Source organism: Conger conger, chromosome 15 (assembly GCF_963514075.1).
Source record: "Conger conger chromosome 15, fConCon1.1, whole genome shotgun sequence".
NCBI lineage: Eukaryota > Metazoa > Chordata > Actinopteri > Anguilliformes > Congridae > Conger > Conger conger.
In genome coordinates, this window is record NC_083774.1 from 33,220,028 (window position 1) to 33,232,945 (window position 12,918).

At 47.0% G+C, this 12,918-nt stretch overlaps 1 protein-coding gene across 2 annotated transcripts in view; it reads right to left on the reverse strand.

Annotated features, from left to right (window-relative positions):
- The window catches only part of LOC133112110 (cleavage stimulation factor subunit 3), a 31,746-nt gene that overhangs the window by 4,249 nt on the left and 14,579 nt on the right, over positions 1 to 12,918 (reverse strand). For both annotated transcript variants that reach the window (XM_061222810.1, XM_061222809.1), the window contains exons 4-15: positions 11,243 to 11,275; positions 7,796 to 7,893; positions 7,123 to 7,189; positions 6,985 to 7,019; positions 6,764 to 6,890; positions 5,591 to 5,668; positions 4,411 to 4,573; positions 3,967 to 4,076; positions 3,499 to 3,615; positions 2,356 to 2,430; positions 1,769 to 1,912; positions 447 to 549 (exon numbers count right to left, since the gene is read on the reverse strand). In XM_061222810.1, coding sequence (XP_061078794.1) covers positions 447 to 549; positions 1,769 to 1,912; positions 2,356 to 2,430; positions 3,499 to 3,615; positions 3,967 to 4,076; positions 4,411 to 4,573; positions 5,591 to 5,668; positions 6,764 to 6,890; positions 6,985 to 7,019; positions 7,123 to 7,189; positions 7,796 to 7,893; positions 11,243 to 11,275 — 1,150 coding nt within the window. The remainder of the gene's footprint in view (positions 1 to 446; positions 550 to 1,768; positions 1,913 to 2,355; positions 2,431 to 3,498; positions 3,616 to 3,966; positions 4,077 to 4,410; positions 4,574 to 5,590; positions 5,669 to 6,763; positions 6,891 to 6,984; positions 7,020 to 7,122; positions 7,190 to 7,795; positions 7,894 to 11,242; positions 11,276 to 12,918) is intronic.

A 12,918-nucleotide genomic window follows, 5' to 3' on the forward strand; every position in this document is an offset into this window, starting at 1 on the left:
GTCTGTATGCGATAGCGGCAGCCTGTTGTTTACCGTTTCTCTGCTACCCACGAGTATGCCAGACTCCTTGTCAGATCGCAGGCGGGCCACATCTGATAAGGGGCTTTTAAAAGCCATCCACAGTCAGTTCAGCAAAGCCAGTCACTAACCTCCGTGAGTCTGCTAAATTAAAAACATCTCGTCTCCCCCGCGCAAAATTCAGCACAGCATCTCCACTCTGAACCGTGCGAAAGCCCAAGAGCTGAGGATATAAACGCCATACGGACACACAGATGTGTCAGTGGCTGACCTTGCTGCAGTAGTACAGACACACAGACGTATCAGAGACAGATCTTGCTGCAGTAGTACAGACACACAGACGTGTCAGGTCTTCAGGCGGTCTGATGTAGAGTGTCGCATCGCTAAATGATAGAAGGTCATAGAATAAAATAAAAAGCAGCCCTTACCATTGAGGTGAGAGAGGTAATCAATGTATGCCAGGATGTACTCTGGTATGTCACCGTATTTCTTCAGGCCGAGTTCAAATATCTTAAAGGCCACCGATTTATCCTGTTAACAGAAACAAGAAAACACGATCATGCTGTGCGAAGCTTAAAGCCCAAGCAGCCTGCTTCTTCAGAAAAAACAAACTTCTGCCATTAGCTGGACATTTTCAGAGGTTGTGAGCATCTCCCCTTCGAAAGGACCATTAAAAATCCATTCTTCTAATGCACCAACGAGGCCCAGCAGTACTGAAGCACTGAACATTAAACAAAAGTATGACTTTAAAGTTCAAGCAGCAGGACAGTGAGTGGGTAAAACTAGCATGTCACTTGGGCCCATCACAGATATGTCAGTGACTGATCTTCCGGCAGTAGTACAGACACAGACGTGTCAGTGACTGACCTTGCTGCAGTAGTACAGACACACAGACGTGTCAGTGGCTGACCTTGCTGCAGTAGTACAGACACACAGACGTGTCAGTGGCTGACCTTGCTACAATAGTACAGACACACAGACGTGTCAGTGGCTGACCTTGCTGCAGTAGTACAGACACACAGACGTGTCAGTGGCTGACCTTGCTGCAGTAGTACAGACAGACATGTCAGTGGCTGACCGTGCTGCAGTAATACAGACACAGACGTGTCAGTGACTGACCTTGCTGCAGTAGTACAGACACAGACGTGTCAGTGGTTGACCTTGCTGCAGTAGTACAGACACACAGACGTGTCAGTGGCTGACCTTGCTGCAGTAGTACAGACACACAGACGTGTCAGTGGCTGACCTTGCTGCAGTAGTACAGACAGACATGTCAGTGGCTGACCTTGCTGCAGTAGTACAGACACACAGATGTGTCAGTGGCTGACCTTGCTGCAGTAGTACAGACACACAGACGTGTCAGTGGCTGACCTTGCTGCAGTAGTACAGACACACAGACGTGTCAGTGGCTGACCTTGCTGCAGTAGTACAGACACAGACGTGCCAGTGGCTGACCTTGCTGCAGTAGTACAGACACACAGACGTGTCAGTGGCTGACCTTGCTGCAGTAGTACAGACACAGACGTGTCAGTGGCTAACCTTGCTGCAGTAGTACAGACACAGACGTGTCAGTGGCTGACCTTGCTGCAGTAGTACAGACACAGACGTGCCAGTGGCTGACCTTGCTGCAGTAGTACAGACACACAGACGTGTCAGTGGCTGACCTTGCTGCAGTAGTACAGACACACAGATGTGTCAGTGGCTGACCTTGCTGCAGTAGTACAGACACACAGACGTGTCAGTGGCTGACCTTGCTGCAGTAGTACTCCATCAGGGCTGCTGAAACGTAGACGTGGTGTCTCGTCCGCATGTCCTCACGGGCCTTCTTGAAGATGGTCCGGCCCGATTTGATCCCCTCTGCTCTCCTCGCAAATTTCATGTACTGGATGTAAACCTACCGTCGGAAGAAAAGGGTTGTTCTAGGTCATGAATGTACTGTGCAAAAGTAATATACACCCTAATCTTATTCATATAAATTTGGTCTTAGTTGGGTGGTGAAATACAAACAAATTAGCATTACTTTTTTGGGGGGAAAATGAACACTTGGAAATAACAAATGTGCTCTTCTACACACTAATGCAGAAAAAAATTAACATCTAAAACCAATTTTATATTAAAGAAAATAGGGTGCCTAAGACTTTTGCACAGTACTGTACAAGACTGTAAAGACCATGCCAGTCAGAAGGGAACCCTGGGGTTTGTTTCAATACATTTCCTGGCATGAGTCTCAATGTTCCAGGGGAAAATAAGTCACATTAAACCGGAGAAACAAAGAGGAAACCAACACAGAAACATTTCAAGCAGAAGCTGAGTAAGAACGGATTAACTGGGCCTTACCAACGTTGGGTCTATGTCCTCCATCGCCAGGAGCCGGTTGTATATACTGTGCACCTTCTCGTGTTTCATTCGACTCTAGAGGACAAGACAGACAATTTTGCAGTTCATTTATTTTTATTTGATTTGTTTATGGACATCACAGAGCCTCTTGGCTGTCCCAGAACTCCTATCGGGTTAAACTTAACCCGTTGCTTCTGAGCAAGTAAACACAATTGTATACACTGAGGTTAAAACACATATCACCATTATTACCGAGGAAGGGGTTAGAAGAACACGGTACTCTAACATGGCTATTTCATAGTTTACTGATCTCCTTTCAGACATTTCAGATTAATTACTAGGAAAATTAATGAAACACTGCTTTCAATAGATAAGAACTACAAGATTTCATCAATACTATTTTTGAATTCACAGTCCATTATGAACTTTGTTAGACCCTGTGTAGGAAAAAGGTACATTTTCATTACATAACACAGAGAAGGTAGGCTAATATAACTGAGAAAAGGACCATAATTGGATGCAATCGCTCAATGCCCAAGCCTGATTGTGAAAAGCTATTGACGATGGTAATCGTGCATCGTAAAATAATCTTCCTGGAGTCCATATTTTCAGACTGGCTAAAGGCCAAGCAGCATTTATGGCTTTACGTCTCATAGACTGAAGTTCCCAGGACAGTTGAAATGAAAATGGGAAGAACTGACATGGACATTGTTGGATCCCACTGCTCAAACTGAGCGAGCACTGACCCAATAGCAGGGGTGAAAGCCTGTTCCTGGACATCTACCGTCCTGTAGGTTTTCACTCCAACCCTAACAAAGCACACCTCATTCAACAGCTAGAGCAGGGCTGCCCAACCCTGTTCCTGGAGATCTACCATCCAGAAGGGTTTTCACTCCAACCCAAATTTGGCACACCGGACTCTACCAATTAGCAGCGGGATCTCTGAGGTGTGCTTTGCTGAGGTTGGTGACCCCTGCTCCACAGGCTCTGCTGCTGCGTCTCTATAGTACCCTACCTCTTGAATCTTAAACCCAGCCATCTACCGATACTACTGCAGCTACACTCCTCTTCAACACCCAATCTCCGTCCCCCCCCATCACCAGATCTGCAGCAAGCTCTCCTCTCCCGGCACGGGGGACTGACCTCCTCGTAGTCGGCGAAGGAGAAGTAGAGGAGCATGTTCTTCTTCAGCAGGGTGCCGATGGCGCGCTCGTAGATGTTGGCCGCCTCGTCGCTGAACAGCTTGGCGTTGTTCATGTCCTGGAGGAGAGGGAGGCGCAGGGTCACTGCCTCTCCCCAAAACCCTACTGATCTATGAGCACCCCACCCCAAAACCCTGCTGTCATAGTGCTATAACCCCACCCCAAAACCCTGCTGTGTAATAGTGCTATAACCCCACCCCAAAACCCTGTTGTGTCAGTGCTATAACCCCATGCCAAAACCCTACTGATCTATGAGCACCCCACCCCAAAACCCTGCTGTGTCATAGTGCTGTAACCCCACCCCAAAACCCTGCTGTGTCATAGTGCTATAACCCCACCCCAAACCCCTGCTGTGTCATAGTGCTGTGAGTTCCCCCAGCATTACAGATGCAGTGTGGGTGTTGCCTACCCCCTTTTCTGCCAGGAGCTTGCTGGACTGCTCCAGATACTGTGCTGCCTCGTACCAGATATCCGGATGGTGTCCCAACACCAGAAGGCACTGCTCATAGGCAAACATGACTGCAACACAGTACTGAGAGAGTTAGCCTTTAGCGCATTCACCACCAACATGCGCTTTACTGCAACAGAGTACTGAGAGAGTTAGCCTTTAGCGCATTCACCACCAACATGCGCTTTACTGCAACAGAGTACTGAGAGAGTTAGCCTTTAGCGCATTCACCACCAACATGCGCTTTACTGCAACAGAGTACTGAGAGAGTTAGCCTTTAGGACATTCACCAGTGAAAGGGAGGTAGAGGCTAATCCTGGATCAGTGAAAGGGAGGTAGAGGCTGATCCTGGGTCAGTGAAAGGGAGGTAGAGGCTGATCCTGGATCAGTGAAAGGGGAACTCACCCCTCTTGGTGATGAGGGTCTGGTCCTCCGTGCGCAGTGGGTTGCTCTTCTCCCACTGGATGTACTTCTTCCACATCTCCACCTGCTGGGCCTCCTGAGGGGAGTTTTGGGGGGGCACCGACGGGGCGTTCCTGTCCAGCCCCTTCATCACCGTCTCATACTCCTGAGGACCCACAATACACCCCCCCGTCACCCTCTCACCCTGCACACTTTCACTTCTTACTCCGGTGCTTTCACCACTTCCCTTTGACATCTTGTGCGTCAGTGTCAGGAAAACAACCTGTCCATTTAGCTTTGATAAAAGTTCTTATCTAGTTCCAAGTACTGTCAGTCTTGTAACGCAAAAACGAATACATTTTGATCAAAACCCACATTAATTACCATAATGCCATGCTGGTGAATTCTTTTTTGTTTTGTCATCTGATGTCAACTTATTTTCTAAGGAGGGAGGACTGCACCTTTATTCTACCTGTACAAAACTTTGTATTCAACGTCAGTGCAGGGGTATTCAACGTCAGACCAGGGGAAACCCATGTGTATGCAGGTTTTCCTTCCAACCACAATCGTAATCCCAGAAAGCTGTTCATTTTTCATAGGCTAATTGTTTTTCCTTAAACTGAACATGCAGGTTTGGCTCGTAATCATTAGCTCTGTCTTTTGAATTCTTAATTATGTACCAAATGGTTAGTTTTAGTGCCCATGTATCTACACCTTCACCAATTAGGAGTGTAGTGATTCACCTCAGGTTGTTAAAATTCTGGGATTGTGATTGTGCAAACCAGTGCACACAGGGTTCCCCCAGGACCGACGTTGAATACCGCTGCACAAGACACAAATTCAAGACCTGGACCGCAACCCCCAAAAATACAGTCACACAGAGCACCTTCTCACACCCCGCCCCTACATGATGTCCCACCTACCGAATGGAGGAAATTATTAAGACACAAAAGACTGTGGATGGGTGCGGTCCGTTAAAACACTACCCAAAAGGGCGGTCCGTTAAAACACTACCCAAACGGGCGGTCCGTTAAAAAACACTACCCAAACGGGCGGTCCGTTAAAAAACACTACCCAAACGGGCGGTCCGTTAAAACACTACCCAAACGGGCGGTCCGTTAAAACACTACCCAAACGGGCCGTGGGTGTGTGCCGAGAGTCTCGGGCTGAAAGGGATACTTGCCTTCGCCACCCTCCGGGCGTTCATGTAGTCTCTGCTGCGGTCCTCGATCATCTTCTTGGCCAGGTGCACGTTGATGCCCTAGCGAAAAACACACCGTCGTCACTGTGACCATTACAAACGCCCGCCCTGCCCCAGGACCGCTGCGGCTACCTGCAGACAGGCAGTTCTACGCTTCTCATAGAGAGGTGAGAGTTTGTACAGGCTTTGTTGTCCCCTGGGAAGATGTACATTAGAACTATTAATGTTCACTTCACTGGGAGATATCTCTCCCCCTCCAATCTCCTCTCATCCGTGTCACCCTGTTCATCCCTCCTTTCCATTGAATGATTTCAATCATAAAAACAGTAATATTAAATATTTATGCTCAACATGTTTATGTTATCACAAATAAAGCATGAAAATAAATTACTTTAATAAATAAAAACTAAATGAGAAACTAAATGAAAATATAATCAATCAATCAAGGCCGACTACATGCATGGTATTTAAGGTTATGTACTCAGAGCTGGCTCCTGGAACCTTCTATGCGGTTCTTTATGGCCACAAGAACAGATGGACGTCATTCAGCTTTTAAATGTTGCATGTCTTTGAAATGCTGCATTTCAATGGTGCAGCATTCAGTGGGTGCAAAGAGCTTTTTTGATGCTATAGCTCTTGCTGGTTCCCCGGTTCTTGATCGTCCCTCACCGCTGGATCTTGATTGATCCATTTCTGTCCAAATCCAAACCTTGGAGGAATAGCTGGCTTTTTATTTTTTAAATTTTATTTAATTTAAAAAAAAAAATTTTTTTTTTTGACCCAGGTCCAAAATACTCTCTTTTCGCTGTAATTTTGATTACACAACATGTACAGGTATTTACACAAGCAAATAAGAATATGTCGTGTGTTTTCGTTTGCTTTCTTAAAAGTGTCTTTCGTCAATAACGTTCAGGTGGTGATTCTCAGCCCCCATTAAATCCAACCTCATTTGGCTAGCAAAGCTAATGGCTAACACAGTGAGCGCTACACATGTAACTCAATGTAGGGGAGCTTTTAATCAAAATTCTCAAGATGATTCACGGTGAGAATCTCAGTGAACTTGGGCCTAAAAATGTGAACCAGCCCTTTAAACGCAGCGAAGCGAGCGGAAACAGCCCGTGGGTCAGCCCGGGGAGTGGTGGAGTCTGGGCTCACCTCCTCGTACTTGCTGTAGTCCCTCCAGAGCTGCTCGATGTTGATCATGGGGTTGACGCAGCCCCTCTGGTAGACCCGACGCACGGCCGTGATTCGCTGGTTCTCCGCGTACGAGCCCACCGCCTCGCTACGGAAAGAGGGCGGGTCACAAACCGGGCCGGCCAGAGCATCCCCGACGTGGGGAGACGTTTCCGAAACAGTAAAAGAACAGGCGCACTTACACTCCTTTGAGAAAGTTGATGTAGTCCACCCATATCTGAAAGAGGGCAGAGGAAGGGCCATTTTAGAAGGAGCGTTAGTCCGAATGGCGTAGCTAGGGGAGCGTGCGAGTGGGGCGTTCGAGCGGGGCGGGCCCCTACCTGATAGGACATGATCTCCATTCCGATTTTATCCAAGGCAAAGTCATAGGCCTGCGCCATCTTCTCTCTGAAAAAGCCATGTGTGCAGTTTTGGCATATGACAGGCAGACATACACTTACAAGAACTGTACCGTCTCACTGGTTTCCCGGTATACACTCAGGGAGCACTTTATTAGGAATTTATTAAGACTTTCTGGTCTTCTGTTGTTGTAGCCTATTCACTTAAGAGGTTTTGTTGTGTGGTTTTTTCCGTTGTAATGTGTGGTTATTTCCGTTGTCACCATCTTGTCAGCTTTGACCAGTCTGGCCATTCTCCTCAGACCTCTCTCTCATTAACAAGGCATTTCTGCCCACAGAACTACTGCTCACTGGATGGTTTTTCACACCACTCTCTGCAAACTCTAGAAAAATCCCAGGAGATCAGTAGTCTCTGAGATACCCAAACCACCCTGTCTGCGACCAACAATCATTCCACGGTCAAAATCATTGAGATCACATTTTCCCAATACTGATGGTTGATCTGAATATTAACTGAAGCTCCTGACCCGTATCTGCATGATTTTATTAACTGCACTGCTGCCACAGGACTGGCTGATTAGGTAATCGCATGAATAAGCAGGTGTATAGGTGTTCCTAATAAAGCTCTGGGGGCGGTTCTGACGCGTGGGCTTACTTGTAGCTGGGCAGCTTGCCTTTGGTCTCGCGCACGTAGGACAGGTAGCACTTCCACAGGTCGATGTGTAGTACCTTCATGAGGCACCGCTGAAACAGCTGGGAAGACAAAGCGGGGTGAGCAAGACAAACCCCGACGCCAGCCCAGAGCCATCGCCCAGCTACCTGCGTGAGACAGCCATCATACAGCTACCTGCCTGAGACAGCCATCGTACAGCTACCTGCGTGAGACAGCCATCATACAGCTACCTGCGTGAGACAGCCATCATACAGCTACCTGCCTGAGACAGCCATCATACAGCTACCTGCGTGAGACAGCCATCGTACAGCTACCTGCGTGAGACAGCCATCGTACAGCTACCTGCCTGAGACAGCCATCGTACAGCTACCTGCGTGAGACAGCCATTGTACAGCTACCTGCCTGAGACAGCCATCATACAGCTACCTGCGTGAGACCACCATCGTACAGCTACCTGCGTGAGACCACCATCGTACAGCTACCTGCCTGAGACAGCCATCATACAGCTACCTGTGTGAGACAGCCATCATACAGCTACCTGCCTGAGACAGCCATCATACAGCTACCTGCCTGAGACAGCCATCATACAGCTACCTGCCTGAGACAGCCATCATACAGCTACCTGCCTGAGACAACCATCGTACAGCTACCTGCCTGAGACAGCCATCGTACAGCTACCTGCCTGAGACAGCCATCGTACAGCTACCTGCCTGAGACAGCCATCGTACAGCTACCTGCCTGAGACAGCCATCGTACAGCTACCTGCCTGAGACAGCCATCGTACAGCTACCTGCCTGAGACAGCCATCGTACAGCTACCTGCCTGAGACATCCATCATACAGTTACCTGCCTGAGACAGCCATCATACAGCTACCTGCCTGAGACAGCCATCATACAGCTACCTGCCTAAGACAGCCATCATACAGCTACCTGCCTGAGACAGCCATCATACAGCTACCTGCCTGAGACAGCCATCATACAGCTACCTGCCTGAGACAGCCATCATACAGCTACCTGCCTGAGACAGCCATCATACAGCTACCTGCCTGAGACAGCCATCATACAGCTACCTGCGTGAGACAGCCATCATACAGCTACCTGCCTGAGACAGCCATCATACAGCTACCTGCCTGAGACAGCCATCATACAGCTACCTGCCTGAGACAGCCATCATACAGCTACCTGCCTGAGACAGCCATCATACAGCTACCTGCCTGAGACAGCCATCGTACAGCGGGTTGTCTTCTTAGTTGTATGGCGGTTGACCGTACTGCATTACCGCCACCTACTGAACGTACTACTTTCTTAGTTCTTAGTTCACTTCTTTATGCGAAATAATAATAATAAAATAAACCCTCCCATTCCTAAACCCACTGTCTTTATTAACCATTTCCCCATTCCATTTCCATCTCCCTGGTGTCTGACTCCCTCTACACCATTTCGACAAAATCCACTGAATTTCATCCCCCTTCACATCACACCTAAACTTCCCTCGCTGAATCCACCACCATCCTGATCCTCCCTCATTTACTCTCGATTTCGCTCGCACAATGTATTACCACGGCAGGAAAGCTGGAAACTGGCCAGGTATTCACTCCTTCCAGTACAAGCAGAGCTGGGTCAAATGCATAAATACTTTTCTATGTTTTATGGAGCTTGTCTGGTGTATTGGAATCTGCTAAGTGTAAGATGAATCGCTCTTGTTTCAATCGCACCAGGCAAGCTCAATCGAGCACAGAAAAGTATCTGAATGCAAAACAATTACGAATCTCATCCAGTCCTGATTGCAACACAGCCCGTCTCTATGCACTTGCACTGGTGGGATTCGATCTTAAATCCCCAAATTCAGGAGGAACGCCTCCAGCCTGGAGTTTTTACTGAGGTCGCTCTACAGGGGGAGCAGTGGCTGGGGCTGGAGTCGAGGGGGCTGGAAACGCAGTTAAAGCTGTGGATCAGGGTAGTCAGCAGATGGCAGGACAGCACTTTTGGGACAATCGTGTGGGAAGAGAGGGCAGGATAAGAAATAAAATACAATGGTGACGTTTACTCGGTAATTGTCCTATGCAGACACTTTCCAACAAATTCAGTTGAATACAACAGTAAAAGCTTCAACGGCCACCAGGCATCCTAATCCACTGTAATGACATCTGGTTTGCAGTCTACCGTCACACAAGTGAACGCAGAGGCCGGCCGAGTGGCAGGATCACTCCGCATGGTGGCGGCGGTGAGCTAGAAAGAACTTTTCAGAAACCCCCCCCTGCCCCCTCTACACCGACCGTGAGTCACAAATCTGCATCAGGTGAAAGGTGGAAAAGCACATCGCACACCCGTTTAAGAATCGACATGCACACCCAACCTTCCCTGGTGTCCTGTACCTGCACTGACGCTGTGAAGCTTGCCCAGGTAAGTGGTCTCTCTCAGTGTCTGTACTCTTGTGTAAGAGATGGTCTCTCTCAGGGAAAACCTGCATGTTGTCTGGCTCAGTGACTGTACTCTTGTGTAAGAGATGGTCTCTCTCAGGGAAAACCTGCATGTTGTCTGGCTCAGTGACTGTACACTTGTGTAAGAGATGGTCTCTCTCAGTGTCTGTACTCTTGTGTAAGAGATGGTCTCTCTCAGGGAAAACCTGCATGTTGTCTGGCTCGGGAGTGTACTCCTGTATAAGAGATGGTCTCTCTCAGGGAAACCCTGCATGTTGTCTGGCTCAGTGACTGTACTCTTGTGTAAGAGATGGTCTCTCTCAGGGAAAACCGGTATGTTGTCTGGCTCAGTGACTGTACTCTTGTGTAAGGGGTGGTCTCTCTCAGGGAAAACCTGCATGTTGTCTGGCTCAGTGACTGTACTCTTGTGTAAGAGATGGTCTCTCTCAGTGTCTGTACTCTTGTGTAAGAGATGGTCTCTCTCAGGGAAAACCGGTATGTTGTCTGGCTCAGTGACTGTACTCTTGTGTAAGGGGTGGTCTCTCTCAGGGAAAACCTGCATGTTGTCTGGCTCAGTGACTGTACTCTTGTGTAAGAGATGGTTTCTCTCAGGGAAAACCTGCATGTTGTCTGGCTCAGTGACTGTACACTTGTGTAAGAGATGGTCTCTCTCAGTGTCTGTACTCTTGTGTAAGAGATGGTCTCTCTCAGGGAAAACCTGCATGTTGTCTGGCTCAGTGACTGTACTCTTGTGTAAGGGATGGTCTCAGGGAAAACCTGCATGTTGTCTGGCTCGGGAGTGTACTCCTGTGTAAGAGATGGTCTCTCTCAGGGAAAACCTGCATGTCTGGCTCAGTGACTATTCTCGTGTAAGGGATGGTCTCTCTCAGGGGAAAACCCGCATGTTGTCTGGCTCAGTGACTGTACTCTTGTGTAAGGGGTGGTCTCTCAGGGAAAACCCGCATGTTGTCTGCAGTCCTGTACATCAGTGTGGTTTCACGTCACTCACCTTCTCAACTTTGTCATAATTTTTTGCCTTGATCTGTGAACAGATTGCAAATTAGGTGTTAATTCAGTGGGGAAATATGTGCAGTTGTAAATTCGGCATGATGACCAATACAGACATACATGCATGCACACACACACAGACATACACACTCACTCAGATCAACAAAATGAAGTTCACACCACACTAACGTTGGCAACACCTTCAGAGCAATAAACGGAAAGAATATTTCAAAAAATGTTTTTTTTTTTTTTTTTTTTTACAATTTGGATAGGATCACATTTAGTGTGAATATAGATGCAAAGTATGTGCCATGACCAATAAATAATATTGTAGTTTAGTTTTGTCATCATTTGTGTAAAAGGGAGAAGAGGTACAAACGATCCCGACAGCCCACTTTGCTTAATAAATTGTCTAATCTGATGGTTAATCTGCTAGTTAACAGATGAGGAAATGAGGACACTAACTCTCAAAGTAAAGAAAGGGAGTAGTACAGTAGCGCAGGGGCTAGTACAACTGGTGTAGTAGCTGCTTCTACCAGGTAATTTATAAGCCATTCCCTGTTCGGTAATTTGCACTAGCGGGAACCAGAAACAAAATGAAAGCCTTCATGTAAGATTTTCATAAGGAGACTCCTGCCGGCGCTGTGCTGCTCGCGCTGACTGTGATCAGCACAGCTGGCTCTGGTGTCGCCAGGGAGGGAGGGTTTCAGTCCGCCAGGACGACAGGGGCTCATCGAGCACCAACGAGAGTTTGCCTCCACTCCTGCACAAGACTGACTGGTGAACTGGGTCAGCCGCCCTCCTTAATCCACAGCAGAGCTTACGTCCAAAACTGGATCCTTTTGATCTTGGAGCACTGTGGCCGTTATTGATACACAGGGCTCTGACATCACAAAGGCCCCGCAGAGCTCCACGTCCTCTGGGATCGGGCAGGAAGCGAGATGCTAATGACATCATCGGTTGGCAGCAATGATGTCATTAAAGACTCTTTCTGGGTAGAACACTGCACCCAGACATACACACTGGAGTATAACAGATTTTCTAATTATTATTCGGATTATTTTTAAATAGTATTTTACACATTAAGTAAAATTTAATTTAAAAAAAGGGATAAATAAAATTTTAAAAATTAGTGCACATAAAAAGAATACAAAAGTTCTCAGAGAAGGTAAGAAAAATAAAGAATAATTAAATATCCAGATATAATCAAAACATCCTCATGTCACTCCATTTCCACACAACTACCCGAAGATAGATATTAAAGAATAGCTTTTAAGAATCACCAGAGTCCGATATTTAAAAACATTTTTGGATTAAATTATCGTACAAAATTGGGTATTTCAAAACTAGAAGCTGTAATCCTGATCCTAAAAATTGAGAGAATGATTTTGTAATCCAATCCCACCTTTTCGGGCATTTTTAAATGAAGGTGGAGATTGAGTTTTTCATGATCTTGATCCCACTGAAAGGGGGATTCAGGGTTGAGGTCTTTAATCCATCATTTACTGCAACAATTGCACATTAATAGGAATGCAAAAATGCCTCCAAAACAATATCTATTCAAAATGGAGCAAAAAAATATTTAAGAACCACCCCACAAAACTAAAAGTGATCAAAAGAAAACTGAAAGCCTAAGAAATGTGTAAATGTGCTTTTGGATGTTACTTGAAAATAACA